The 27,500-nt window shown below is 45.5% G+C and overlaps 1 protein-coding gene across 1 annotated transcript in view; it reads right to left on the bottom strand.

Annotated features, from left to right (window-relative positions):
* The window catches only part of LOC138947070 (solute carrier family 49 member 4 homolog), a 35,801-nt gene extending 13,032 nt beyond the window's left edge, over window positions 1-22,769 (bottom strand). The window contains exons 1-9 of the mRNA XM_070318504.1: window positions 22,679-22,769; window positions 20,763-21,410; window positions 20,440-20,530; window positions 18,668-18,831; window positions 15,992-16,055; window positions 13,411-13,472; window positions 12,420-12,473; window positions 11,792-11,921; window positions 9,710-9,818 (exon numbers count right to left, since the gene is read on the bottom strand). Of these exons, the coding sequence (XP_070174605.1) occupies window positions 9,710-9,818; window positions 11,792-11,921; window positions 12,420-12,473; window positions 13,411-13,472; window positions 15,992-16,055; window positions 18,668-18,831; window positions 20,440-20,530; window positions 20,763-21,186 (1,098 nt within the window). The 5' untranslated portion in view covers window positions 21,187-21,410; window positions 22,679-22,769. The remainder of the gene's footprint in view (window positions 1-9,709; window positions 9,819-11,791; window positions 11,922-12,419; window positions 12,474-13,410; window positions 13,473-15,991; window positions 16,056-18,667; window positions 18,832-20,439; window positions 20,531-20,762; window positions 21,411-22,678) is intronic.
* Between the last annotated feature and the right edge of the window lie 4,731 nt (window positions 22,770-27,500).

The raw sequence follows: 27,500 nt of genomic DNA, 5'->3' as shown, positions 1-27,500 counted from the left end.
TGGCAACCACTGCTTTGGCAATGCCATACGACTGGTCAAGCCTGAGACTGGAAAAGTCTCGCATATAGTGGTTAATAAACGTGGCTGGAGTCTTCCAGAACGCGACCGCCATTATGCTTTGGAGCGAGGCACCCCGCACGTGCGCCAACGAGGAGCCGATAGCCCGAATCTCGTGTGCCCTGATGTCAGGGACCACATCCACTTGAGCATGAACATAAGCCTGTTTGATAAGCAAGGTCAGCCAACGAGCTAAAGTTTGTCTAGAAATATCCGATTGGTACTTCGGATTAAGCGAGACAAACAGTGACCGCTTAGAAGACCGAAAGCTACGTGTTCTATCCACTCTAAGGGCACGTACTGGGCAGAGGAAGCGATCAGGGTCATCATGTTCAAGAGTGGGAGCCAAGGCTTGAATGACTACTGGTTTGGACAACTCCGAGGCATTCTGATTCTTGGCTCGAAAGTCTGGTAGGAAAGCCAACGTCACCTGATGTGTGGTGAACTCAATGTCAAATTCCAGGCCACTCAAAGCTTGAATACCACTGAGTCTACGGCAAGTGGCTAAAGCGATGAGGAACACAGTCTTAAAAGTCAGTAACTTGATACTAATGCCTGCCAGGGGTTCAAACTCCTTGCTACGCAGGAGTTTGAGAACCAGGAAGACATCCCACTTGGGAAATGAAACCCGAGGTTTAGACACCGCTGCATTGCTAATACCCGAAAGGACATTAGCGATGAGGTAGGAACTGATCAAGTGTTCAGGTCTGCGACCAGTAGCAGCCGCAATCGTGGAAGTGATGGCAGATTTGTATCCAAGAAGAGTCTTAGAAGAAAGACTCTTCTTTTGATACACTTCCACCAGGAAGTTAGCCAAGTCCTGTGTTGAGGGATAAAGCGGCTTTATCCCCTTGGACAAGGCGAAGGAGGCCCAAGCTCTCCAGCGTAAGTCGTAGAGCTGATTAGTTGATCGCCTCTTAGCGTTCAAGGAAAACTCTACTGAACTCTTGTGCAATCCTAGTGCAAGCAGTTTGGAGCGCACAAGAGCCATGCGGTCAAGCACAGACTCTCTGGACGTGGATGAGGGAGGCCTGATCGAGGCTGGAGCAGACTTCCCCCGTCCAGATTCAGAGGTAGAGGGTCTACGTGGGTGAGACCGCGAAGATCTGGAAACCACGGAGCTGTTGGCCAGTAAGGCGCGACCAAAATCAGTCTTGGCCGTTCCTGCAGATACTTTGCCAGTACCCTCGGAATCAGAGATGTCGGGGGATAGGCGTAAGCATCGAGGAGCCTCCACGAGAGAGTGAATGCGTCCACGTGGAACGCATTCGTGTCTCGAAAGGGGCTGACGTACCTGGGAAGCCGAGCGCTGAATCGAGTTGCGAACAGATCGATCAGAGGACGGTCCCACCTTGCCCACAGACGCTGTAGAACGTTGTGAGCGATGGTCCATTCTGTGGGGAGAACCTGATCGCCCCGACTGAGAATGTCGGCCAGGGCGTTCAGTTTCCCCGGAACGAATTGGACTGACATCCGGACCTGATTGGTCTGGCACCAGAGCAGAATCTCCTCCGCTAACAGGGAGAGGGACCGAGAATTGGTGCCCCCCTGGTGGCGAAGGTAAGCTAGGCATGTGGTGTTGTCCCCGTGGACCAACACATCCTGATCCCGAATCAGGAGGCGAAACTCCAGCAGAGCCCGACGAACCGCCTCCAACTCTAGAAAGTTGATGTGTAGGAGGAACTCCTCCTGGGTCCAGACCCCCTGGGCCTCGTGCAGGTCCAGGTGGGCCCCCCAACCCCGCGTAGAAGCGTCGGTGTACAGGAAGAGAGACGGCCGTCTCGGTTGGATAGGCACCGCAGAGTTGAGCCAGATCGGGTCCAGCCATTGGACTACAGCCTCGTGAAACCAAGGCCCGATCTGGACCAACTCGGTGTAATCGAGAGGCCTGGAAGTCCGATCTGCTACTGCCCGTTGCAGGGGACGTTTGTGTAGCCTTGCAAGGGGCAGCAGCAGAGCGACAGACTCCATGGAACCCAACAGTTCCGCCAGCCGTCTGTGAGGAACAGCGCGGCAAGCCTGAATGGAGAGGATCTTTCGCCTCAGGGAGAGGATCCTGTCCGGGGAGGGAGACACAGTGTAAAGCACTGTGTCGAACGCCATCCCCAAGTAGCAAAACTGTTGGGCTGGCACGAGGTCCGACTTGTGCCACTGTATCTGGAACCCCAAGGCATGGGTCCGGTCCAGGACCTGCCGGGTGTGTTGGAGGCATTGATCGCGAGACTGGGCCAGGGTGAGCCAATTGTCCAGATATTGACGCAGACGCACACCCTGAGCTCTGACCAACGCCGCCAGCTCCTTGACCATCTTTGTAAAAATCAGCGGGGCCAAGGACAGGCCGAATGGGAGGGCCCGAAACTCGAACACTGTGCCCTCCCAAACAAACCGGAGCAGATGTCGGTACCCCGGGGCCACCAGGATGTGGAAGTAAGCATCCTGGAGGTCCACAGACGTGGCCCAATCGTTTGGCCGGATGGCCAACCGGACCGACGAAGGGGTTTCCATCTTGAACTTGCACCTGCGAAGGTACAAGTTCAAGGTGGAGAGGTCCAACACCGGCCTGAACCTGCCGTCCTTTTTGGGGACGGTGAACAGGCGGGAGTAGAACCCCGGAGAAGGCTGAGAAAGGGGGTAGACAGCCTTCTTCTCGACCAACGAGTTCACCTCGTCTTGAAGAGCCTGCCATCTGGCAGGGTCTCGAGGAGGGGGGAACGTCAAAGGTAGAGCGGACAATGGAGGTTGTGACGACAGCGGTAGAGAAAACCTCGACCCCACCACCCTCAAGATAAACTGGTTGGAGACCAGTCTGCCCCACATGTCGCGGGCCCGAAAAGGGGAACCAACGGACGAAAGAGGGGCAACTTGAGGGGGCGTCAACGTAGGGCAGGGACTCACTGAAAATTTTGCTGGCGGGCAGGCGCAGGCTTGCGACCACCCCCCTGGTGGTGCTGCTTACCCTTACCTGTCTGAGCACCCTTCTTCTTGTGCTTGGGAGCACGAGAAGCCGGGGCCGCAGGGGGGAACGCGACAGGCGCCTGAGAGGAGGAAGAAGGAGGCAGTGACACTGGCTTCTTCTTCCTCTTCTTCTGAGGCTGGGAGCTGGAGGTGACTGTAGCACTTCTCTTACTCCCCGCCGACGTCGCCGAAGCAGCGAGGCCAACCATCAGAGAATCAGTGTTCCTCTGGCGTGTGGACTCCACCACAGAACGGACAGTGCCCGGATGAAAGAGGGAAGAAGGCTGAGGAAACGTGTTCCTCAGACTCTTCCTCATATCCGGAGGCACTAAAGAAGTAGCCAGAAAATGATCACGGAACAGGGCCAACAAGTGGACCCGTGTTCCAATGGCCAATTCTGCCGCAGTCGTCACGCACGATCGCACGGCATGCAAAGCCCGATCCACTCGAACCGTGTCAAGGACCCGAGTGGAATCGGACTCTGCCCGATCGGGAGGGTCCAACAGTGTGGACAGCGTGCTCATCCATGTCAAGGCCTGTGATTGGGCCTCGACAATGGAAGAAACGGTGGCCTCAAGATTGTGGAACGAAGCAGAGCTCAGTTCCACCTTCTTGACCGAAGGCACCTCCCCAACGAACACATCACCGTCAGCCCCACCCTGAACACTCGAAGTCTGGAAAGGGAGAGTTCGAGAGTCAAAGGGAAAAGGGAGGGACGAAACAGATTGGACACGAGGAAACAGTGGAGGTGCGCCTCCCGAAGGAAAGCACGGCACTGAATCCGCGTCCTCCCGAGGAACATAGGTCGCGTTTGCACGTGAATCTGTACTCCTCAGGCGATGTGCTGCCGCTTCCACCGTGGCACTAAGACTAGGGTGGAACGCGAATTGCCGGCGGCCAGATCGTTCATAAAACGAGCCGCCGGCAGACGCGGCGTGTGCCTCCCGCACCCGGGCCGAAGCGGACTCCAAGGACGAGAGGGCGTCGGAGGGACGGACGTCCTGAAACTGTTCAAACGTCCTTCTAGCTGTGCGAGGGAGAGCCTCCTGCCTCTCGTCCTCAGACTCCGGGTCCGCGTCCTGTGTGTCAACCGAAGGGTTGGGAACACTAGACGACAGACGCTTAAGAGAGGCATCCGTGGCGTCAAGACGCCGCGTGATGTCTGTCATGTACTGTTGGAAAGTACGAAGCATAGCTTCGGAAGTTCCATCAGAAACCGGCAAGGGTAGAGGATCAGTGTTAACCTCAGGGCGACCCTGATCCTCCTCCCCATCGTCCTCTGACTCACTCTCCTCTTCACTTCCCGACAACTCCTCAACAGCAGGAGTGTAGGAAGCTAGAGGGGGAGGAGCCGAAAGTGATGAAGTAGGCTGTGACGAAACGCCCACTGAAGCAAGAGGCCGCGAAGACCCCTGCCCCAAAGACGAAACGTCTCCAGCAGCCGAAGGGAGAGAACAACAAAAACCCTGCGACTGTTGGGTCAGTCCAGCCAACGAACCCCCGCCATTTATAGACTGAACAGGGACCCATCGGGTCTGATCAGAAAAGAAATGGTCCGGTCCGGTCGGGGGTGCCGATCCGGTCCGGTCGGGTGGTCCGGTGTTCCGGTGGTCCGGTCCGGTCCGGTGGTCCGGTCCGGTCCCGTACCATCCGGAGGTCCCGTTCGGCACAGAACCATCCGTACCCACAAAAGTGTTCGGGTGGTTCGGTCCGGACGTGGAAACACCGTACCATCCGGACCCGTAGGTCCGGTGGTCCGGTGTGCTCCGGTTCGGTGCCAGACCACCCGGACCAACAGAGGTGGTCGGGTGGTCCGGTCCCGACCGGACCACTGGTCCGGTACCGTACCATCCGGACCCGTAGGTCCGGTGGTCCGGTGTGTTCCGGTTCGGTGCCAGACCACCCCTTGACCAACAGAGGTGGTCGGGTGGTCCGGTCCCGACCGGACCACTGGTCCCGTACCGTACCATCCGGACCCGTAGGTCCGGGGGTCCGGCAAGGGCCAGAGGTACTGTCCCGCACCGGACCCTAAGGTCCGGTACGGTCCCGTACCATGGGTCCCGTCCGGACCAAACCCGGAGGTCAAGTCCAGTCGGGACCCGTGGGTCCGGTTCGATCCCGACCCGTAAGCCTGGAACGTTCCGGACCCTTGGTCCGGACCATCCGTCACCCGAACACCAGACGCTAAGGAATGGCGTGGGGTCAAGACGGTCCGGTCGGAGGTGTCGGTCTGAGCAACAGAAACAATGTTCCCGTCGCCCTGACCATTCGACAGAAGTACCACGTTCTGTCGAACACCTCCACGTCCAGTAACTAGTCGGCCGGAGCGTTTCATAGAGGGACAGCCACCAGTCACACGGACGTCAGAGGGAACCGTAGTAGCAGTGGTCGTAGGCACGAAGCCTGAAACCCCTGCCCCCACAGGACCGCCCTGAACGGGGTCAATTCGCATCCCAACCCCAGCGGGGAGGGAATTCATAGACCCCGTCATCTCCTCCGATCTCCCCCCCCATGAGTCCGAGACTACTGTCGAAACAGCAGTAGACGACCCAGCGAGGGAGTTCAGACGAGGACCCGTGTCCCTCCTGGCTTCCACAGCGGTGGAAACCGAGGAGGGCACAGGAGAGGCACCGGAAAAGAAAGAAGTCGAAACCTGAGTCTCTCCCGTAGCCCCTAGATCAGATTCACCAACCCCCAAAGAGGGTTGGGAATCGACCCGCCCCCGGATTCGAGCCAGGGAGGAGAAGGAAACCTTCCCCCCAGGCTTGAAACCGGGAGGAGCTGAAGCCTGAGACTGAGGGCCGGACAACGGCGTCGAAGGGGGGGAAGCGTGTTCCACGGAAGGAGAAGGAGAAAGAAGCTTTTTCTTTCCCCTCGACCTTCCCCGAACCTTCGACGGCGCAGCCCCGCCCGAAGTCCCAGGTTCAAGCCCAGCCTGTTTGAGCAAGCTCGCATTGAGCTTGCTCAAACAGGCTTTCTCCGCCCTCCCTCGCCGCAAACGCAAAGCGTTTGGGGAGGGAGAGTCGGAGCGCCGAAAGGTCCCCCTCTCCGTGCGCAAAACATGACGCTGGGCGCCCGGAGAAGGGTTGCCCCCGGCAGACTCTGGTTCCGTAGAACCAGAGCCCAAAACAGGACGAGACATCCTACCTCGCCCTGTACGTACCCTTAAAAAATCGAGAATTAACAAAATTCAAAGAAAATTAGGTCAATACTCAAGTGAATGAGGCGAAACGAGAAGCAGACGACCGGTCACCACGAAGTAGGACGGTAGGCACGCCGAGTCCGCCACACAACAACGGAGGCACAAGTTGGAAGAAAAACAACGTAGCCTCAAGCCAGAAGTGGAATAACACACAAAAATCCAACAGGTGGTAGTCCACACAGAAAAGAAGACTCTAGAATCCAAAATAATCCGGGAGCGCAGCAGAAACACAGCCTACTGTCACGCGCGAAAAAAGAAAGAGGACGCGCCACCTACATCCTGTAAGGGGGAAGCACTCGGACAGTGCTTGGGATCCACGGTGGCGCATGGTTATGGGAGATAATTGTACCCACGCAGCGTTTTGTCCAATTTTTTCGGCCTATAATAGATAATGTGCAAGAATAGTACTGTCGAGGTAAGTGTTCTATTGACAGCACAAATTAAAGTAGACAAGCAAACACACAAACAACACGTAGGGGAAGGGCTCCTAATATGGACCACTTTTTGTTTCACGCTGATAACTAGCTTGTTTTCTTGCGAAGAAGTTTCATTTTGTGTTTGGTAGTCCTTCTCTCTTAGGTTAACCGTTAGGCCTAATTAGAGTGAAATAGCTTTGATAGATATTCAGCAAAAATTAAATACAGAAAAAAACACAAATGGTCCATATTAGGAGCCTGGGCGCCTAATATGGACCACTGAAGCGGACTTCTCGAATCACTGTAAAAAGCCCCCTATACTTCAAAATAACATGATACAACTTAGTTTGTAAGTCAGACTAATCAAAATATGCTTTAGATTTATCTGTTTCGGGTTGATGAGAGCATTATTTGAAGCACACCAGGAAACTAAAGAAGCTTATCAAAAACAGAGTGAAAATAAGTGAAATTATCAACTTCCACGAAAAGAAGACTATTTGTGATATTTTTTTTAAATCTCGAAGGCTAGTTGTAGGTTATTTCCAGTAAGCTTCTGAATGAATTAATAAAAATAGCATTTAGCTTTTATTTTCTTCGATTTGTTGAAGGTGGTCCCTATTAGGGGACTCACACAAACTTTGAGATTTTGCAATTATTTTTTGTTTGCAGTAGAAACTCGGGGTCAACACTGCTAAAATGTAACAAATACGGTCTTAGCTGTCATATGTAGCAGTTTTTGTGTGATAAAAACTTTGACTGTGGACAGAAACGAGTCCGTTTTAGGCGGCAAATTTAGAGTGAACCCTGCCAAAAGTGAAAAAAAGAGAAAAAGCCTAACGGTTTTGAGGTTTGTGTTTCTGCAACTGTTTTGACATGTGAAAGTTATCCAGAGAGGGTGAATACAGCCAATGAAATTGTTTTGAGCGCTCTAGCGCCGTTAGTTTGTCAGAACAGGAGGTGGTCCATATTAGGAGCCGGTCCATATTAGGAGCCCTTCCCCTATCACAATTAGTTGACCACATACTGTTCAGCACTTGAGATATTGTATTCTTTTTCAGTGTGAACAGCCAAAGAAGCAAGCTTGTGGAAGAAAAGTACATTAAGGTGGAGCACTGACAAAGAATTCACTCACTGTTGTACACATAAGCACGCGCAGACATACTACTGTGCGTATAATATAACAATATCCTCGAATGATATAGAAGCCTACGTACTTATTCTTTGATAAACACAACCGTTTTCTGGGAATAGCAACATGCTAACATCGCCGACTAGGTACTCTTTGGGATAGACATCATTAGTTTAAAATTCTGAATATTGTTCTTCTATTTTATTTTAGAACATAAACTGGTTTCTCTATGTCAAAATGATCGACATTCAGCCTGACGACCGCGTCATACTGACCTTATCAATACTAAATGGATTAAGCATGACGCCATAATTATAAATATGCGGATTACGTCATACTGACCTTATCAATACTAAATGGATTAAGCATGACGCCATAATTATAAATATGCGGATTACGTCATACTGACCTTATCAATACTAAATGGATTAAGCATGACGCCATAATTATAAATATGCGGATTACGTCATACTGACCTTATCAATACTAAATGGATTAAGCATGACGCCATAATTATAAATATGCGGATTACGTCATACTGACCTTATCAATACTAAATGGATTAAGCATGACGCCATAATTATAAATATGCGGATTACGTCATACTGACCTTATCAATACTAAATGGATTAAGCATGACGCCATAATTATAAATATGCGGATTACGTCATACTGACCTTATCAATACTAAATGGATTAAGCATGACGCCATAATTATAAATATGCGGATTACGTCATACTGACCTTATCAATACTGAATGGATTAAGCATGACGCCATAATTATAAATATGCGGATTACGTCATACTGACCTTATCAATACTAAATGGATTAAGCATGACGCCATAATTATAAATATGCGGATTACGTCATACTGACCTTATCAATACTAAATGGATTAAGCATGACGCCATAATTATAAATATGCGGATTACGTCATACTGACCTTATCAATACTAAATGGATTAAGCATGACGCCATAATTATAAATATGCGGATTACGTCATACTGACCTTATCAATACTAAATGGATTAAGCATGACGCCATAATTATAAATATGCGGATTACGTCATACTGACCTTATCAATACTAAATGGATTAAGCATGACGCCATAATTATAAATATGCGGATTACGTCATACTGACCTTATCAATACTAAATGGATTAAGCATGACGCCATAATTATAAATATGCGGATTACGTCATACTGACCTTATCAATACTAAATGGATTAAGCATGACGCCATAATTATAAATATGCGGATTACGTCATACTGACCTTATCAATACTAAATGGATTAAGCATGACGCCATAATTATAAATATGCGGATTACGTCATACTGACCTTATCAATACTAAATGGATTAAGCATGACGCCATAATTATAAATATGCGGATTACGTCATACTGACCTTATCAATACTAAATGGATTAAGCATGACGCCATAATTATAAATATGCGGATTACGTCATACTGACCTTATCAATACTAAATGGATTAAGCATGACGCCATAATTATAAATATGCGGATTACGTCATACTGACCTTATCAATACTAAATGGATTAAGCATGACGCCATAATTATAAATATGCGGATTACGTCATACTGACCTTATCAATACTAAATGGATTAAGCATGACGCCATAATTATAAATATGCGGATTACGTCATACTGACCTTATCAATACTAAATGGATTAAGCATGACGCCATAATTATAAATATGCGGATTACGTCATACTGACCTTATCAATACTAAATGGATTAAGCATGACGCCATAATTATAAATATGCGGATTACGTCATACTGACCTTATCAATACTAAATGGATTAAGCATGACGCCATAATTATAAATATGCGGATTACGTCATACTGACCTTATCAATACTAAATGGATTAAGCATGACGCCATAATTATAAATATGCGGATTACGTCATACTGACCTCACCAATACCGTGTGGCTTCAGAATGACGTCAAGAACACTTGACCAGCATGAAAGGGTTCCAGTAGATATCCCATACACGATAGCTATCAGCCAAAACTGACCACGCCTGCATCGGAAAAAAGAAAGTGTATGAACCTTAAACGCTTTTGTGTTCGTGTGAGATATTCAGCTAATGCAAAAGTCATTTACTCTGTCAAATGATACTACAGTTACTTTAAGCAGGTTTTGATAAATCAAAGAAAAAACCCACATTTTCAGGACTCAGAAATCAGAACTACCCTTCAGCAAAAAAAAACAAGTCGCGTAAGGCGAAAATACAATATTTAGTCAAGTAGCTGTCGAACTCACAGAATGAAACTGAACGCAACGCAACAAGACCGTATACTCGTAGCATCGTCACTCCACCGCCCGTGGCAAAGGCAGTGCCCGTGGAATTGACAAGAAGAGCGGGGTATTCGTTGCGCTGAGAAGGATAGCACGCTTTTCTGTACCTCTCTTCGTTTTAACTTTCTGAGCGTGTTTTTAATCCAAACATATCATATCTATATGTTTTTGGAATCAGGAACCAACAAGGAATAAGATGAAAGTGTTTTTAAATTGATTTCGAAAAAAATATTTGATAATACTTTTTATATATTTAATTTTCAGAGCTTGTTTTTAATCCGAATATAACATATGTATATGTTTTTGGAATCAGAAAATGATGGAGAATAAGATAAACGTAAATTTGGATCGTTTGATAAATTTTTATTTTTTTTTACAATTTTCAGATTTTTAATGACCAAAGTCATTAATTAATTTTTAAGCCACCAAGCTGAAATGCAATACCGAAGTCCGGGCTTCGTCGAAGATTACTTGACCAAAATTTCAACCAATTTGGTTGAAAAATGAGGGCGTGACAGTGCCGCCTCAACTTTCACGAAAAGCCGGATATGACATCATCAAAGACATTTATAAAAAAAATGAAAAAAACGTTCGGGGATTTCATACCCAGGAACTCTCATGTCAAATTTCATAAAGATCGGTCCAGTAGTTTAGTCTGAATCGCTCTACACACACACACACACAGACACACAGACACACACACACACACACACGCACATACACCACGACCCTCGTTTCGATTCCCCCTCGATGTTAAAATATTTAGTCAAAACTTGACTAAATATAAAAAGAAACAAGAAGGGCAAAGCCCATACGACTCACATGCTTGACCTTGACATGGTCAAATAACTAAACCTAACAATGACATCATACACTAAGAACTGCTTTACACATTTTTCCTACCAAAATACATGTGACCTTGACCCAAGGTCAAGGTCATCCAAGGTCATGCAACACAAAGCTGTTAATTCAAGACATAGGAAGTACAATGGTGCTTATTGGCTCTTTCTACCATGAGATATGGTCACTTTTAGTGGTTCACTACCTTATTTTGGTCACATTTCATAAGGGTCAAAGTGACCTTGAACTTGATCATATGTGACCAAATGTGTCTCATGATGAAAGCATAACATGTGCCCCACATAATTTTTAAGTTTGAAACAGTTATCTTCCATAGTTCAGAGTCAAGGTCACTTCAAAATATGTATACAATCCAACTTTGAAGAGCTCCTGTGACCTTGACCTTGAAGCAAGGTAAACCAAACTGGTATCAAAAGATGGGGCTTACTTTGCCCTATATATCATATATAGGTGAGGTATTGAATCTCAAAAACTTCAGAGAAAATGGGAAAAATGTAAAAAATAGCTGTTTTTTAGGCAACATTTATGGCCCCTGCGACCTTGACCTTGAAGCAAGGTCAAGATGCTATGTATGTTTTTTGGGGCCTTGTCATCATACACCATCTTGCCAAATTTGGTACTGATAGACTGAATAGTGTCCAAGAAATATCCAACGTTAAAGTTTTCCGGACGGACGTCCGGACGGACGGACGTCCGGACGTCCGGACGGACGGACGGACGGACGACTCGGGTGAGTACATAGACTCACTTTTGCTTCGCATGTGAGTCAAAAAAAGGCACTTCCAGAAAAATTTTTCCCTGAATGATAAGTCTCTGTGTTTGAGAGATACTTACGTCAGCAGATGTTTGAGTCCCTGCACAAAGTTTTCGCGTGGTATGGCGGCGGAAGGACAGGGAGGGAGGGGGGGCTTGCTGGGGAAGTAGAGCAGCAACACCAGGAAAATGGCCGCCGACCATCCTCCCCCTGTCATTGACAGAAAATTCATTGTCCATCTGACATCAGACATAGGAAACACATGCCGTACGACTTTACTGCAGACATAAGGACAACACAAGAAATGTTTCTTGTTAGTTTGTTTTAGTTTTATATACAGGCGAAAAACCTCAAACTTTGTTGAGCACGAAATCCGCTGTGTTGTCCGGATGGGGGAGGACAGTAGTGTTGTGCGCAATAAACATGCGCGAAAAAAGTTCGTCTGCGCTCGTCAGAAACAAACCGCATCAAAGCAAAAAGTTACTTTTTGCAATATACAATATCTAGGTCAAAATAGCAATATACACCCCTATCGTGTATTCCGCGTAGCGATAGGGTCCGATATTTTGACTTTTGACTTTGGGGCACAAGATGATTTACAAGGCAAGGAGCACACAGTTGATGTAAAGAAACCACACCAAGTCACTGACAGCAAGACACCAAGCAATCTCTACTACCTGAATAGGGTGTATAATATTGTGGTCTCACCAATGTACATGTACAGCGCTATTCCATTCTTTTCCTCGTGTATTCTTTCCGTTGCTGCAACAAAATATCGAAGCAAGAGGGACCTTTTAAAAAAGGAACAATTGGCAAAATCTGGATGAAGCTGATTTGTGAAACATCGTCGGTGTATCGTACACACTAACAAATTACCAAAAGCGATTTTAAGAACACGATTATAAACAAGACACCATTGCAATGCTTTATTAAATCTACAATGATGTTTAAAACTTCTAAATTTGCGTTCATTCAAAGAATATCGTGAGTGAATCATAAACATCAACAACTAAATCAAATCCACACAAACACACTCACACACGCCCGCACGCACGTACCTACGTAAGCACGCACGCACGCACGCACGCACGCACGCACACAAGCACGCACGTACGCACGCACGCACGCAACCATGCACGAACGCACACACACACACACACACACACACACACACACACACACACACACGAACACACAAACATACACACACACGCATATCGATTCAAGAAACGAAAAGAGCAGCAACACACAATCAATCAATCAATCAATCAATGAGGCTTATATCGCGCATATTCCGTGGGTACAGTTCTAGGCGCTCTGCGGTGATGCCGTGTGAGATGAAATTTTATACGGCCAGTAGATTGCAGCCATGTCGGCGCATATTTACCTTTCACGGCCTTATTCCAAGTCACACGGGTATGGTAGACAATTATTAACTGTGCCTAAGCAATTTTGCCAGGAAAGACCCTTTTGTCAATCGTGGGATCTTTAACGTGCACACCCAATGTAGTATACACGGGGGGTGGTTCGGACATCGAAGAGAGTCTGCACACAAAGTTGACTCTGTGAAATAAATTTCCGCCGAACCTGGGATCGAACTCGCGCTGACAGCGGCCAACTGAATACAAATCCAGCGCGCTACCAACTGAGCAATATCCCCGCCCCAAACACAAACACATTGCAGTAGATAAACTCTCACCATTTTCAGCTTTGCTGCCAAGAATCATACTTGAGTTGTGTTTTGAAAAGCTGAGGTCAGAACTACCAAGAACAGAAACAATTTAATGAGTCAAACATTCGGGCAAAAAGTATCAACAGCTTAAAGTTACACAACCCTACATGCATATATATCATGAGTATATATATATATAGTAATAAGTATAAATAAGTATATATGTTCTGCGCGAACTTAGAATCCGGTTTCATTCTAGAATGGACCGGGTCCAGGTTGGAATTCTAACCCTGCGCAAGTACAGGGGTGCCATTCTAGAATGAAACCCTTGTTGCTGGTCCATTCTAGAATCGGCCGTGCGCAAGGTTGGAATTTGGGTCCAAGTTGGAATATCAATCAATCAATGACGCTTATATCGCGCATATTCCGTGGGTACAGTTCTAGGCGCTCTGCAGTGATGCCGTGTGAGATGAAATTTTATACGGCCAGTAGATTGCAGCCATGTCGGCGCATATTTACCTTTCACGGCCTTATTCCAAGTCACACGGGTATGGTAGACAATTATTAACTGTGCCTAAGCAATTTTGCCAGGAAAGACCCTTTTGTCAATCGTGGGATCTTTAACGTGCACACCCAATGTAGTATACACGGGGGGTGGTTCGGACACCGAAGAGAGTCTGCACACAAAGTTGACTCTGTGAAATAAATTTCCGCCGAACCTGGGATCGAACTCGCGCTGACAGCGGCCAACTGAATACAAATCCAGCGCGCTACCAACTGAGCTATATCCCCGCCCCTTCAGTTAGACTATCACACAGCCAAAGCCACAAATGTGGATTTTCTGTTTGTTTTTGTTTTTTGTGTGTTTGGTTGGGGTTTTTTTTCGGGTTTTTTTACACTTTACTCAAAGACATCGTGAATTGGGATTGTGATGTTCTGAAAGTGATTACGATTTTGAGAGACACTCAGCACTGATCGCTACGAACGGAAATTTCCGGACTGACAGTGTTTTGCCGATCTCGCTTGTAACTTTTAATCTTATTCATATACATGAAGTTGGTCTTCTGAATTGTGAAGATATAATGTCAACTTTTTTTTAAACCTGTGACAACAGCTCTATAACTCACTCTGTCCTTCTGTTGGTCTGTCTGTCGGTTAGTCGGTCTGACCGTCTGTCTGTCTGTCTGTCAAAAAAATTGTAAAAAAACCGGACATTTCCGAGAGGGAGACAGCGCTGACATTGCAAGCGGCCGCTGCCGCAACCGGCTCTCATCACAAAAACAACTGCCCTGCAAACATTACCGCCCTGGTAGTCCCCCTTGCTATGGTCTGCCTTTGTTTATTGCGTACTCAGGAGTGTCAACTTTCTTGACATGACATGACATCGCAAGATCGCCAAAGGATTTTTTTCAGGGGTAGACAAATCAGCCCCATTTTATCAAAGGGAAGGTGCAGGTGGAGATAATTCAAGGGAAGACAACTCTGTCTTACCTACAAACATTACGGCCCCCTTTATTCAAGGGTTTCATTCTAGAATGGCACCCCTGTACTTGCGCAGGGTTAGAATTCCAACCTGGACCCGGTCCATTCTAGAATGAAACCGGATTCTAAGTTCGCGCAGAACATCAGCGTGGGTTCGATCCCCACGTTCGGCGAGAGATTTATTTCTCGGAGTCAACTTTGTGCAGACTCTCTTCGGTGTCCGAACACCCCCGTGTGCACACATGCGCACGAAAAAGATCCCACGCTCACAGCGAAAGTCTCAGGGCTTGGAAAACACGAAGACACGCATTCATCATCTCTCGGCGTCTCCGATTATCATGATCGTATTTTGATACTTTGACGAGACAAACCCAATGCTGGTGTGTCGAAGAAGACAGCCACAGCGGGCTTGTTCGAATCAAAGTATCACACCATATCTTCAACGTATTACCAATACCTGTCCCAATATAGACCAGTTGGTCTAAGAGGACGTTAAACCCTAATAGTCAGTCAGACATCAGTAAATGAGTTATGCAGAGCCAGTAATTGTGGGCTGAGGTCTCGGATGTAACACAAACGGACATTAAATTGAAATCCGAAACAGACAGACTGCTAACGTCACAAAATATATACACAAACAAAAGAAAAGAAAGGTAAGTCTATTAAACGTTTAAGTAAAGACAAAAGAAAGCAATTGTCAGATAATAAAATGGACTTCTTCTTCTTCTTCTTCTGCGTTCGTGGGCTGAAACTCCCACGTACACTCGTGTTTTTGCACGAGGGGAATTTTACGTGTATGACCGTTTTTACCCCGCCATTTAGGCAGCCATACGCCGCTTTCGGAGGAAGCATGCTGGGTATTTTTGTGTTTCTATAACCCACCGAACTCTGACATGGATTACAGGATCTTTTCCGTGCGCACTTGGTCTTGTGCTTGCGTGTACATAGGAAGGGGGTTAAGTCACTAACAGGTCTGCACATAAGTTGACCTGGGAGATCTGAAAAATCTCCACTCTTAACCCACCAGGCGGCAGCGACCGGGATTCGAACTCATGACCTCCCGATTAGGAGACCGACGTCTTACCACCACGCCCGTCATATAATGGACTACAACAGGCTGACTGACCTCTTGTGAAAGGAGGAGGTGTTTGTGGAATTAGTTGACGGAACATCAGGTACAAGCAACGGTCCTGTTAAGCAAGAAAAACAGTCAATTTTATCGAAACCAGACACAATGAATGGACATTGGGCAAACCAATCAATTCAAGACAACGACCTGAGATTCATCTTTTTTTTATTTTTTATAGACACGCTGTAATTCAATTATCTAAAGATGACCCCATGCTTTATTTCAATGGTGTGTGTGTGTGTGTGTGTGTGTGCGTGCGTGCGTGCGTGCGTGTGTGTGTGTGTGTGTGTGTGTGTGTGTGTGTGACTATCTTTTGTCATGTAAGCCCAGTTTGCCTGGTGTTTTTGTTGTTGGTTTTGCTTTATCTCAGTTATTTGTATGCTTTGTATGCTCGTCAAATTTGTGCTCGTTTGTTTTAGAATAAAATTGTAAAGCGCCTGAAGCCAATTGATGGGACTCGCGCTATATAAAAAATTATGATATATATTATTTTTTATTTTTGACTTGCATTGAGACTCAGAACTCAGGGTTGTTTTATTTCAGGTCTAAACCCATATATAGGATTACTCGCCACAACAAATATGAAGATGGAAATAATAGGCGCACAGACAATCTTTGATAATGGGTCAATTCATATATCAAACTCACATTGCGAATTTCAAGAGACTTTCTTTTCTTAGCAGGGCAATTGAAGGGGGTCGAAGCTTGCAAAAATAACGAGACACGCAAAGGCAAAGCCACGTGAATAAGGAGTGATATGAGCTTGGATAAGGCCACACAAAAAAGTTGTATGTTTCTGGTAACATGGCTACAAAAAATAGGGTAGGTAGGTAGAGATTTTTTGTTTTTGTTTTTTTTTGTTTTTTTTGGTCAGGGTAGAAAATAACTATACAGTGACGCAAAGAGACTGGACTTACTATACAAAGAGAAAGACAACACATTACAAAACAAATGAGACAAAAGGGATGCGGGGTTATCCCCCTTGTGTCGTCTGCCGTCTGTTACTTTCGTTTTGACGCTTTTTTTTCTTTTTTTTTTACAAATGCAATAAAAAAAAGTCTAGGGTCGGCGGGAAAAAACTAGGTAGGGTCGGGTGACCAGAAACATACAACTTTTTTTGTGGCCTAAGATATAGATTTGACCCAAAATCCAATAATAAAAAAAAGAAAAAGAAAAACATAGTTGCCACGGGTTCGGGAGGGGGATAAATTGTCAACCCCAGAAGTGTCGACAAAAACGGATACTTTCCTTTTCTTAATTTTTACCATCATTGTTATTTGTATCTAACCACTTCTTTGCTTGATTGCTCTCATAATTCGAACAGTGATTTTGATGATAGTACACGGTCTTTACTTAATAATTGTGCTTTAACCCATTGATTGCCGGAAGAATCTAGTTAAAAACGTCAATTACAAAATCATAACACAAAAGCTTGGACATTTAGACCATATCCAGGGGAGACAATCAATCATCTTTGAGCAATTCAATGGGCAATAGACAGCGGTTGTTTCCCTTGTCAGAATATTTCTGATGATAGCAAAAAATTACAATACAATAATACTTTATTATCTCAAAAGAGAAATTACATTGTGACTGAACACATAATACCAACCCCTTGACTGCCTGCTACGTGTGTCACTCGTAGGTACACTTGATATCCCGGACGCATATCTACGAGTCACATTCGTACTTAGTGCGTCGTTGGTTTTTGAGAAGCTTCCAACACTGGGGAGGAGTTGCACACCTTTAATAATCTGGTTTCAGTTTATTTTTCCGCGAATTGAACGTGATTTCTCGAGATTACCAAAACCAAGTTATCAATGCGACCAAAGATGGCGGACCTCGGTGGATGTTCGAATTCTGGTGGAAGAAAACGGCCCTTCCAGCGCTTATCAGCTCTAGAAGTTTTGAATGAGATTAATATATGAACGATGATGACAGTGTTGATGGGGATCTATATGATGATGGAGAGTCTTCAGGTTCGAGTGACGAAGATGAAAGAAGTGGTCACCATCCTCTTGTTGTGAGAAACGTGGTAGGTGCATCAGGTGATGGGGATTTTATACCAGGCTTGTGTCTGTCCGAGTGCTTCAGGGCCAACCACACAAAGTTTGTGTTCTGGCAGTGACTTGGTGAGTAAACAGCTAATCAATCAATGTAAACCTCCCATCTTTTTGTCTTGGACATAATGTGACATGAAAACGCTGATTTTCATACACAATGCACACGCTTTCAAGCAGAATCACACTTTTAGTAATGTGTTAATTTGATTTGATTTTCTTTTCTAAAAGTTACATATCTAATGAACATTTGTGTAAAATTTGACATCTCTAATTCAAAAAATAAAAAAGTTATAGCACTTTTAGTAACAGTATACTGTGTTATGACTTTCGTCCCTGGCAAATAGAATGCAGCAAATGAAAAAAATCGCGGCAGTCAAGGGGACACATCAATATAAACAACAATTACACACACACACACACGCACGCACGCACGCACGCACGCACGCACGCACACACGCACGCACGCACGCACGCACGCACGCACACACACACACACACACACACACACACACACACACACACACACACAAGACAAGTGATTGTGTTATATGACAAGTATTGTTGCAGCCAATGGGTTAATTTTTGAGAGAAAAAAACAGCAGGAACCAACCCATGATGAAGGACAAGGCAACTCCCATGTAGTTGAGGACGGTTCCAATGGCAGTGGCCGTTGTTCTCTCTTTGGGAGGAAACCACACAGCAGACAGGATGGGAGGGGCAGCCATGGCAACAGGTCCGCCCAGACCGTTGAGAAAGTGCCCCACGTGTGTCAGCCTGTCGGAAAGGTGTCGACATTTATTTTTTTCATTTTCATTACATGTACTTTATTGTCACATCGCTGGAAAATTTGGGTCGCTTCCTCCCAGTGGAAAGCTAACAGCAACCGAGTCGCGCTATCCATTATATTAGCGAGTTCAGTAAATTTTTAGCATGTGCCTTTTCTAAAGTGTGTTAAGACTTTTTGTTATGCAATTCGTAATTACAGAGCTTAGTTGCACAGGGATGTCGTTAGGCGTCGGACATCGGACATAGACCGATTAAAAGGCTCAAATGTCCGATTCACATAGCCGCATGGCGGTCAGGTGTCCTATCGTTTTCAACTGAGCGCTATCATTGTTCGATAAGAACTCCATTCCTTCGGACAGCGCGTTATTTGATAATTTTCCTTTCATGTTAGAAATCTTCAAAAAGTGACCGAGCGCTCTCGCGTACAGGTGCACATTTTGCGTTTTCCGAACCGTGTTTGCGGCATGAGCCGTTTGCGTACAGCCGTCTACAGCACACTAAAGTTAGGAGTACGGGAGACAACTCCAACTGACCAAGGCTCGCGTCTGCTTTAATTTGCTTTCGGTTAGAGATGAAGCGCACGGCACTGAATTATGCCACCAACAAAATTCTAAAGCCTGCCAAAGCACAGCAGAAGCTGAACACGTTTGGTGTTTCAAAGGCATCGTGTGCTACATTAGGGCCAAGAACATGGGAAAACACGGCTAGCATCATTCTGGAAAATGACAGTGCCAATCGGACAGTGTCGCCGCTGACACCTCCACAATCAACGGAAAGTAAAGGGCTCCAAAGTAAAGTTTCGTCACTTGTAGATGGTGTCGGTACAGCAGGAAATTCACACAGACGGTATTTTAATAAGGTTAACTATTCAGGGCTGACCCTGTTTAGTACTAGTTGGTAAGAATTTGACAGCAAAGAGACCATCTATATAGGCAAACTGTTTTGTCGAATCTGTCAAAAAAAAAAAGCCCTGTCAGGTAATCATGCAGTTTGTGTGCCAATCAAAGTAAGATTGCTGAAGTTTTTGGTTGCTTTTTAGTTTTTTTGTTTCTTTGTGTGTGTGTTCTGTTTGAAACAAAAGTAATAAAACAATGTACGCACACAATGTTGGTGCATATACTGATTTGTGTGTGTGCACATGATTTTGTGTTTTGCATGCCAAAAAATTATAATGTCCTATTAAAATGCCTGAAAGCAGTCAAATGTCCTATTGATGCCGAAGAGCTTAGGACATTTGTCCTATAGGTATGAATTTGTGGCAACATCCTTGCATATTGACTATGAGTCGTTGCGGTAATGATCAACATTTATTGGGCCTTTGAGAGTGAATGTTTACAAGTGTTATCCTCGAAAACACGAATCCCAAGCCGCAATGGTTCTACAAATAAAATAAATAACCTGAGCTGCTATAACGTTGAACATTTACGTTTCATCTGAAGCTCAAACCCATTCACTACCTCGATTTGTCACATATTTATTTATTTATTAAGGAGATTTCTATAGCGCATAACTAAAAGCACATATGAGCATTGTTTTTTGTAACCCAGCTGGTTATGAATGAAAACTCGTGAAAATGATGTCAAACAGGTATCTTACCACGTGACTGCCGGGGTGTTGAATGTGATACACCTCAGACCTGTTCCCGCTGCTACCAGAAACCCAGTGATGACGCAGGACATTCTCAAACCTGTCAACAAATTAAAAGCGTACTACTCAGAAGGCATACATAAACAAACACATTTGATCTTGAAAGCACCTGCATAGAGCAACTCCTGTTTGGATGCAAATGAAAGTACTTAGTATAGGAACAGCTCGTTGCGTGGTCCCAATTTATTCTGTTGTATTCTACGTCACCAGGTTTTCCGAATAACACATTTTAAGAAGCATTTTTGTCCGTGCTGACGGAGATGTACACCCACCTTTAACGTCCATCATCCAGGAGAAGACGATGCCGGACACGAGAAAAGCGATGGGACCCCAGTTGCTCAGCAAAGCAATCGTGGCATCCGTCCACCCGAAAGCGTCCTCCGCCGTGGCTGAGATGGGTCCCCACGAGTTCCACACCCCACCCTGGGTGGCTGACAGCAGGGAGTAGACCATGAGCACGTACCAGCGTCGTCTGTAGACCCTCGTCTCCCCTTCCGCCTTGCCCTCCGGCTCCGTGTCGTCGGGGTTCTGGATGTTGGAGGAGGAGGAGAGGGTGTGGTAGGTGGGGGGAGAGTGGCACAGCTGCGGCCCTGCAGCGTTGATGGTGTTGTAGCCTGGCGTGCTGCAGGCGCTGCTGACGTGGTCGGCATCGGTAATAGGGGAGTTGAGGAGCGGTTGTTTGGCGTCAGCGTTCATTTTATGTGATCGTCGAGTATCATTCACAAGTACAAGGTCAAGCAAGGTTGGAGTGTTTTCGTTGCCGAATGTTGGTGTTTAGAAAGAGATATTTTCGTCAGCTTATCTTCATGTTGTTTTGTACACAAATGCAAGTTCAACCAAGGTTGGGTTGTGTTCTTTCTGGAATATTGATACAAAGATATGTTTTCGTCAGCTTGTCTTCATGTTGACGGTATGAAAACCTGCAAGGAAGAGTTTGAGGTGGTTGTATGCATGTTCCTGTGATTAGGAGACTGATGCAATATAGCTTCGTTGCTTGATAGGTAGTAGTAGTAGTAGTAGTAGTATGTTGCTTTTTGGGTCCAGCGGACCATATAGGCCAAATCAGGACCCCAGTAGTAGTAGTAGTGGTAATAGTAGTAGTAGTAGTGGTAATAGTAGTAGTAGTAGTAGTAGTAGTAGAAGTAGTAGAAGTAGTAGTAGTAGTAGCCAATCGGATGAACAGACAAAGGTAAGATTAGGCTGCAAGGCATTCAGTGCTAGAGCTATCAGAACACAAGACAAACTTGCACAATATTGTTGTGGCTACCATGCCAGAACTCCATTTTTAACAAGAACACACATAAAAAAGCTTCTTTTTAAAACACATTTTTAAAGTTCTTGTTTGGATCGTGCCTTGTTTTAAATATACATTTCATCAAATATGTTCAGTTTTCTTCTTTTTATCAGATGAATTGCCACCCTTGAGTTTTGTGTGTGAAAAATTCTTAGGAAAACGATTTCCACTTCAAAGCATTGCAATGAAGAACATAAGGGAGACAACCAACGCGTAAAGAGGTCTTAATTACTTTTAATTTGAGGAGCTGCAACATTATCTAAGTTAAACGAAACGATAGCACTGACCGCCTTGCAGCCTTGAGGGAAAGGATGTAGGGAGAGAAACATGGAATGGACAAGCAAGGAAGACAGATAGATAGAGGAACTACAAACAATTCAAAGAGTGTGTGTGTGTGTGTGTGTGTGTGTGTGTGTGTGTGTGTGTGTGTGTGTGTGTGTCTGTGAGTGTGTGTGTGTGGGTGTGTGCGCGTGTGTGTTTGTGTTTGTGTGCTTGTGTGCGTGCGTGTGTACGTGCGTGTGCGCATGTGTGTTTATTAGAGAAAAGAAGAGATAGAGAAAGAGATAGAGAGATAGTGTGTGTGTGTGAGAGAGAGAGAGAGAGAGAGAGAGAGAGAGAGAGAGAGAGAGAGAGAGAGAGAGAGAGAGAGAGAGAGAGAGAGAGAGAGAGAGAGAATTAAGGCGAACGGGACATCGAATAGAGTAATGTATTTGTATAAATTAGAAACAGGGATAGCCTACACGGACAGGAATGCTGACTGCGTGACAACCCAAACACTACTGCCATGCTCCTCAAAATGCATGACAAAGCAGGCTTTATTCATTCCCACCAAGAATAACAGCGCCAGTATCTCATACAGTAACAACCAGCAAACGCAAATATATGCCCACTTACCTTCATTCAAAGAAGTACAGAAAGTTTCAGTGCATTCTTTACGCCATCAAGGCAAAAATGTTCAGTAAACATTTTCCTACCTGCCTTTATCTATTGTGTTAACACAGCAATGAACGACTGACACATTTGTGTAATCACAGTCATGGGAATAGCCACCTGATAACTTATCTTAATGAAACATTTAGAAGCTGTATTGCTCACACTTAATCCTTATCGATTCATATACAGTAGGCGCACGGATGAAACGTGTTTGAATTTGCTTAAGGGCAATATGTACGTGTATTTTGTTCGTTGCTGTTAGCTGTACGAATTTCACCTTTGATTTAGTGTGTGACTATCACAGTTAGAAGCGTTATCGCTTTAGACTGCGTATCTTGAGTAAATATTTTATGATGTTTCCTTCACACATTAATTCAAGCAGTCTATTGTAGTATACATTACTTGTAACACCATTGTTTTGACTGAAAACAACAATTGGTCCAAGTTGCCCGGCAGGACAACTATCATATGTGTACCCTCTGTTGGCTTTGAACACCAACGTTCAATAATATTGTTTGCAATTTTTTGGACAGTTTTCTATCTTGAACAACTTCTTTGATTTGTAGTTTTTGGTTTGCTTGCTGTTGTCTTGTATTGTTTTGTTTTGTCATGAAGATGAGTACGAGGGTGTACGTACCAGATTTAAATAGAGCAGTGCACTTAACGTTAAGCCCGCTACTAACTACAGCCGAACCACGCCGAACTAGTTCGGCGACGTCGGAGACATCAACCTTCATTATGATTCACAGTCGGACTTGAACGCTAACACGCTGAAAACACTGCTCCCCACTCTCAACTTGTCCCAGCTGGTAGACAGGCCGACGCATCGTCGTGGACACACCCTTGACTGGGTGGTGGTCGGCGGGGACGTCGGCGTCTCAGACCTGATTGTGCAGGACATGCTGATCTCCGACCACTTCGTCATTTCTTTCAGCTTCGACCTTCAGAAGCCAGGCCCTGCCAGACGAGTCGTCACCTCGCGCAACATGAAGCGGATCGACATGGCAGCACTGAAGGATGACGTCAGAGCACTCCAGTTAGACAGACATGACCTCGTGTCCAGCTACAACAGCGACCTGCGCCGGATTCTGGACAAGCACGCCCCTCTCACCACACGCACAGTCACCGACAGACCCTCGGCACCTTGGCTTACGCCGGAGGTCTCCACAGCCAAGCAAGATCGGCGTCGTGCTGAGAGAGAGTGGAGGAAATCGGCTCTCACGGTCCACAGGCAAATCTTTACTTTTCACCGAGAGGCCGTCAAAGAGATGGTGGATAAGAACAGACACCAGTTTATTTCTCAGAAAATCGAGAACAGCACCTCCAGCAAAGAACTCTTTCTGATCACAGGGCAGCTCCTCGGTAAAGTTCAAAATAAAAAGCTACCAAACTCCGTCCCTCTTGATGACCTTCCAGATAAGTTTGGGGACTTTTTTGCCGAAAAAATCGAGAAGATCCGAGTCGAGCTTGATGCTGCTCCTGGGCATCCAGAGCATGCGCCATTTCACGGCGCCCACCTCACCGATTTTTCTCCTGTCACTAAAGAACAAGTGAAGAAGATCATTGAAAAAGCTCCACCCAAATCCTGTATTCTCGACCCAATTCCTTCAGAGCTATTAAATGAGTGTCTAGAGGAATTACTCCCTGTCATTACTGACATCATAAATCAATCCCTCACATCCGGTCAAGTACCCCCTTCTTTTAAGCATGCAGTAGTCACTCCCCTCCTGAAAAAAGCTAACCTTGACATCAACACTTTCAAGAACTACCGCCCTGTCTCCAATTTGCCTTTTGTTTCGAAAGTCCTTGAAAAAGTTGTTTTGGCCCAATTGTCAGAGCATCTCGCTAAGACAGGTATGGTTGAACCATTACAGTCCGCCTACCGCGCAGATCACAGCACTGAAACAGCCCTACTTAAGGTAGCGAATGATCTTCTCACTGCTTGTGACAGCGGCTCTGTTTCGCTTCTGGCCCTGTTGGACCTATCCGCAGCGTTCGACACCCTTGACCACGATATACTGCTGGCAAGGTTGAACACCACATTCGGCATAACAGGCACGGCTCTGGGGTGGTTCTGCTCCTACCTGACTGGACGCACTCAGGCTGTTGTGATCCAGAATAAGCACTCCGAGGACACCATATTAAAGTATGGTGTCCCACAAGGATCTGTGTTAGGCCCAGTGTTATTCACTATGTACATGCAGCCGTTAAGCAAAGTCATAAAGCACCACAATGTCCTGTACCACATGTTCGCAGACGACACTCAACTACAAAAATCCGCACACACCAAACAGTTTACAGAGTTAGTGCAGTCAATAGAATCATGCAGCGATTCCATCAAACAGTGGATGACAGTCAACAAGCTCAAGATGAATGATGATAAGACAGAGATCATGCCAGTTGGCAAACAATCAAAGTTAAAGCTTCTTTCAGAAACATCCAGTCTTACCCTTTCTGATACCACAGTCACATTCAGCACCAAAGTAAAAAACCTGGGTGTCCACCTTGACAGTAACCTGTCAATGGACGCCCACATCAACTCACTCTGCAGAACCGCCTTTCTTGAAATGCGGAGGATTAGCCAAATCAGACACCTTCTTTCCCTCGACGCAACCAAGACACTGGTTTCGGCTTTTATTTTGTCGAGACTGGATTACTGCAACTCGCTCCTAGCCGGCCTCCCAGACGCCAAGCTAGACCGCCTACAGCGCATCATGAACAATGCAGCACGTCTTGTGCTGCGCAAGCGCAAGCGCGACCATGTCACCCCTCTCCTCATGACCCTTCACTGGCTACCAATCAAAGCACGCATTACATATAAAATAGCTACCCTGTGTTACCGTAGCCTTCAAGACTCTGCCCCTTCTTACCTGTCTTCGCTCTTAAAGCCACACGTCCCCACACGCAACCTCAGATCCGCTGACGCAGGGCACCTTGTTGTCCCACGCGTCAAACTGAACGCTTTCGGCAAGCGCGCCTTTACCTACACAGCTCCCTCTATTTGGAACTCTCTGCCCATGTCTGTCCGCCTTTCTACCTCTCTCCCTTCCTTCAAGTCCTCTCTAAAAACACACCTCTTCCGGGAATACTTCAACCCCTAGCCTGTGCGAGTGATTCGATGTTGTCCGTGTGTGTGTTTGTGTGTGTGTGCGAGTGAGCGACACGAGTATATGCGAGTAATTGGTTGTGTGCACTGTTCAGTATTTGCCACATTAAGGAGAGGGGTCGCTTGCCATCGTAGCGCGCTGTGGGCCGGCTGGGGGCGGGTTGCTTGCGAGGGCTGTATTTTGTACATTGATTATTTGATACATGTATAATTATTAAATGCGTCTCCAGGAATATGTTTAGTTTAAATCTTGTGTCGATACTATTTAATTCTGCCTCGCTATTAGCCATTGAGTAAAACTGTTTTATCACCATTGCTTTATTGTTGTTAATTCGTCTCCAGAAATATGTTTTGTTTTAATCTTGTGTCGATACTATTTAACTCTGCCTCGTTATTAGCCATTGAGTATAACTGTTTTATCACCATTGTTTTATTGTTGTTCTTTGGCCATTTACGTTGAATGACTTGTTATACATTGACATTGATAGTTTTATTCTTCTTCTTCTTCGTCGTTCGCTAGATAGTTTTATTATAAGAACCTTTTTTTTTTTAATTCCTATTAACTCGATGTTCTTTAACTATGTTTGTAAATTGTTAGAGGATCTTTTAGTAGAAGTGTTTAACTGTCGAAGCTGCTTTTACCTAAGAGACCGACTGTATATTGTGCTGTTGTACTTGTCAGACTTGATTGTACCAAGTCCTTCACATGTTGTAATGCGCTTAGAGCCAAATATTTTTGTTTTTTGTAAGGGATAGGCGCAATATAAATACACTTTATTATTATTATTATTATCAAATCAGGGGATTGTATTCCCCTATTTTTGGGTTGCAGCGGTATGGTTCGCGGTTCGCCGATACAATCCTGCAAACATTCGGCGCGTCATCGGCGAACTGACTTTTCATTGGTTGAACATTTTTGTATCTTCATCCTTGAAGAGTTACAATACTGACGGCTATAACGCTGTCAACCGATCACGAGTCTTCTCACGTGATATTTTTGTGATCATATCAATCAATCAATCAATCAATCAATATGAGGCTTATATCGCGCGTATTCCGTGGTTACAGTTCTAAGCGCAGGGATTTTTTTAATTTTTTTTTATTGTAATTGTATGCAATTTATATCGCGCACATATTCAAGGCGCAGGGATTTATTTATGCCGTGTGAGATGGAATTTTTTTTACACAATACATCACGCATTCACATCGGCCAGCAGATCGCAGCCATTTCGGCGCATATCCTACTTTTCACGGCATATTATTCCAAGTCACACGGGTATTTTGGTGGACATTTTTATCTATTCCTATACAATTTTGCCAGGAAAGACCCTTTTGTCAATCGTGGGATCTTTAACGTGCACACCCCAATGTAGTGTACACGAAGGGACCTCGGTTTTTCGTCTCATCCGAAAGACTAGCACTTGAACCCACCACCTAGGTTAGGAAAGGGGGGAGAAATTTGCTAACGCCATATGACCGGTATCGCCGATACATTTCGCCGCTAGTTAGTACACCGAACCAGGCACGGTGTAACGTTCGCCGACCTAGTTCGGCTTGGTTCGGCTGTAGTTAGTAGCGGGCTTTACTTGAGCGTAGAAGACCCAATCAACATGTACATCATTGTCATGCGATTTTAAATGTTGTTTTATTATTAGTTTTACTTTTTCTTTGGTTAAT

This window comes from Littorina saxatilis, linkage group LG14 (assembly GCF_037325665.1).
Source record: "Littorina saxatilis isolate snail1 linkage group LG14, US_GU_Lsax_2.0, whole genome shotgun sequence".
NCBI lineage: Eukaryota > Metazoa > Mollusca > Gastropoda > Littorinimorpha > Littorinidae > Littorina > Littorina saxatilis.
This window is presented reverse-complemented; position numbering and strand designations above follow the sequence as displayed.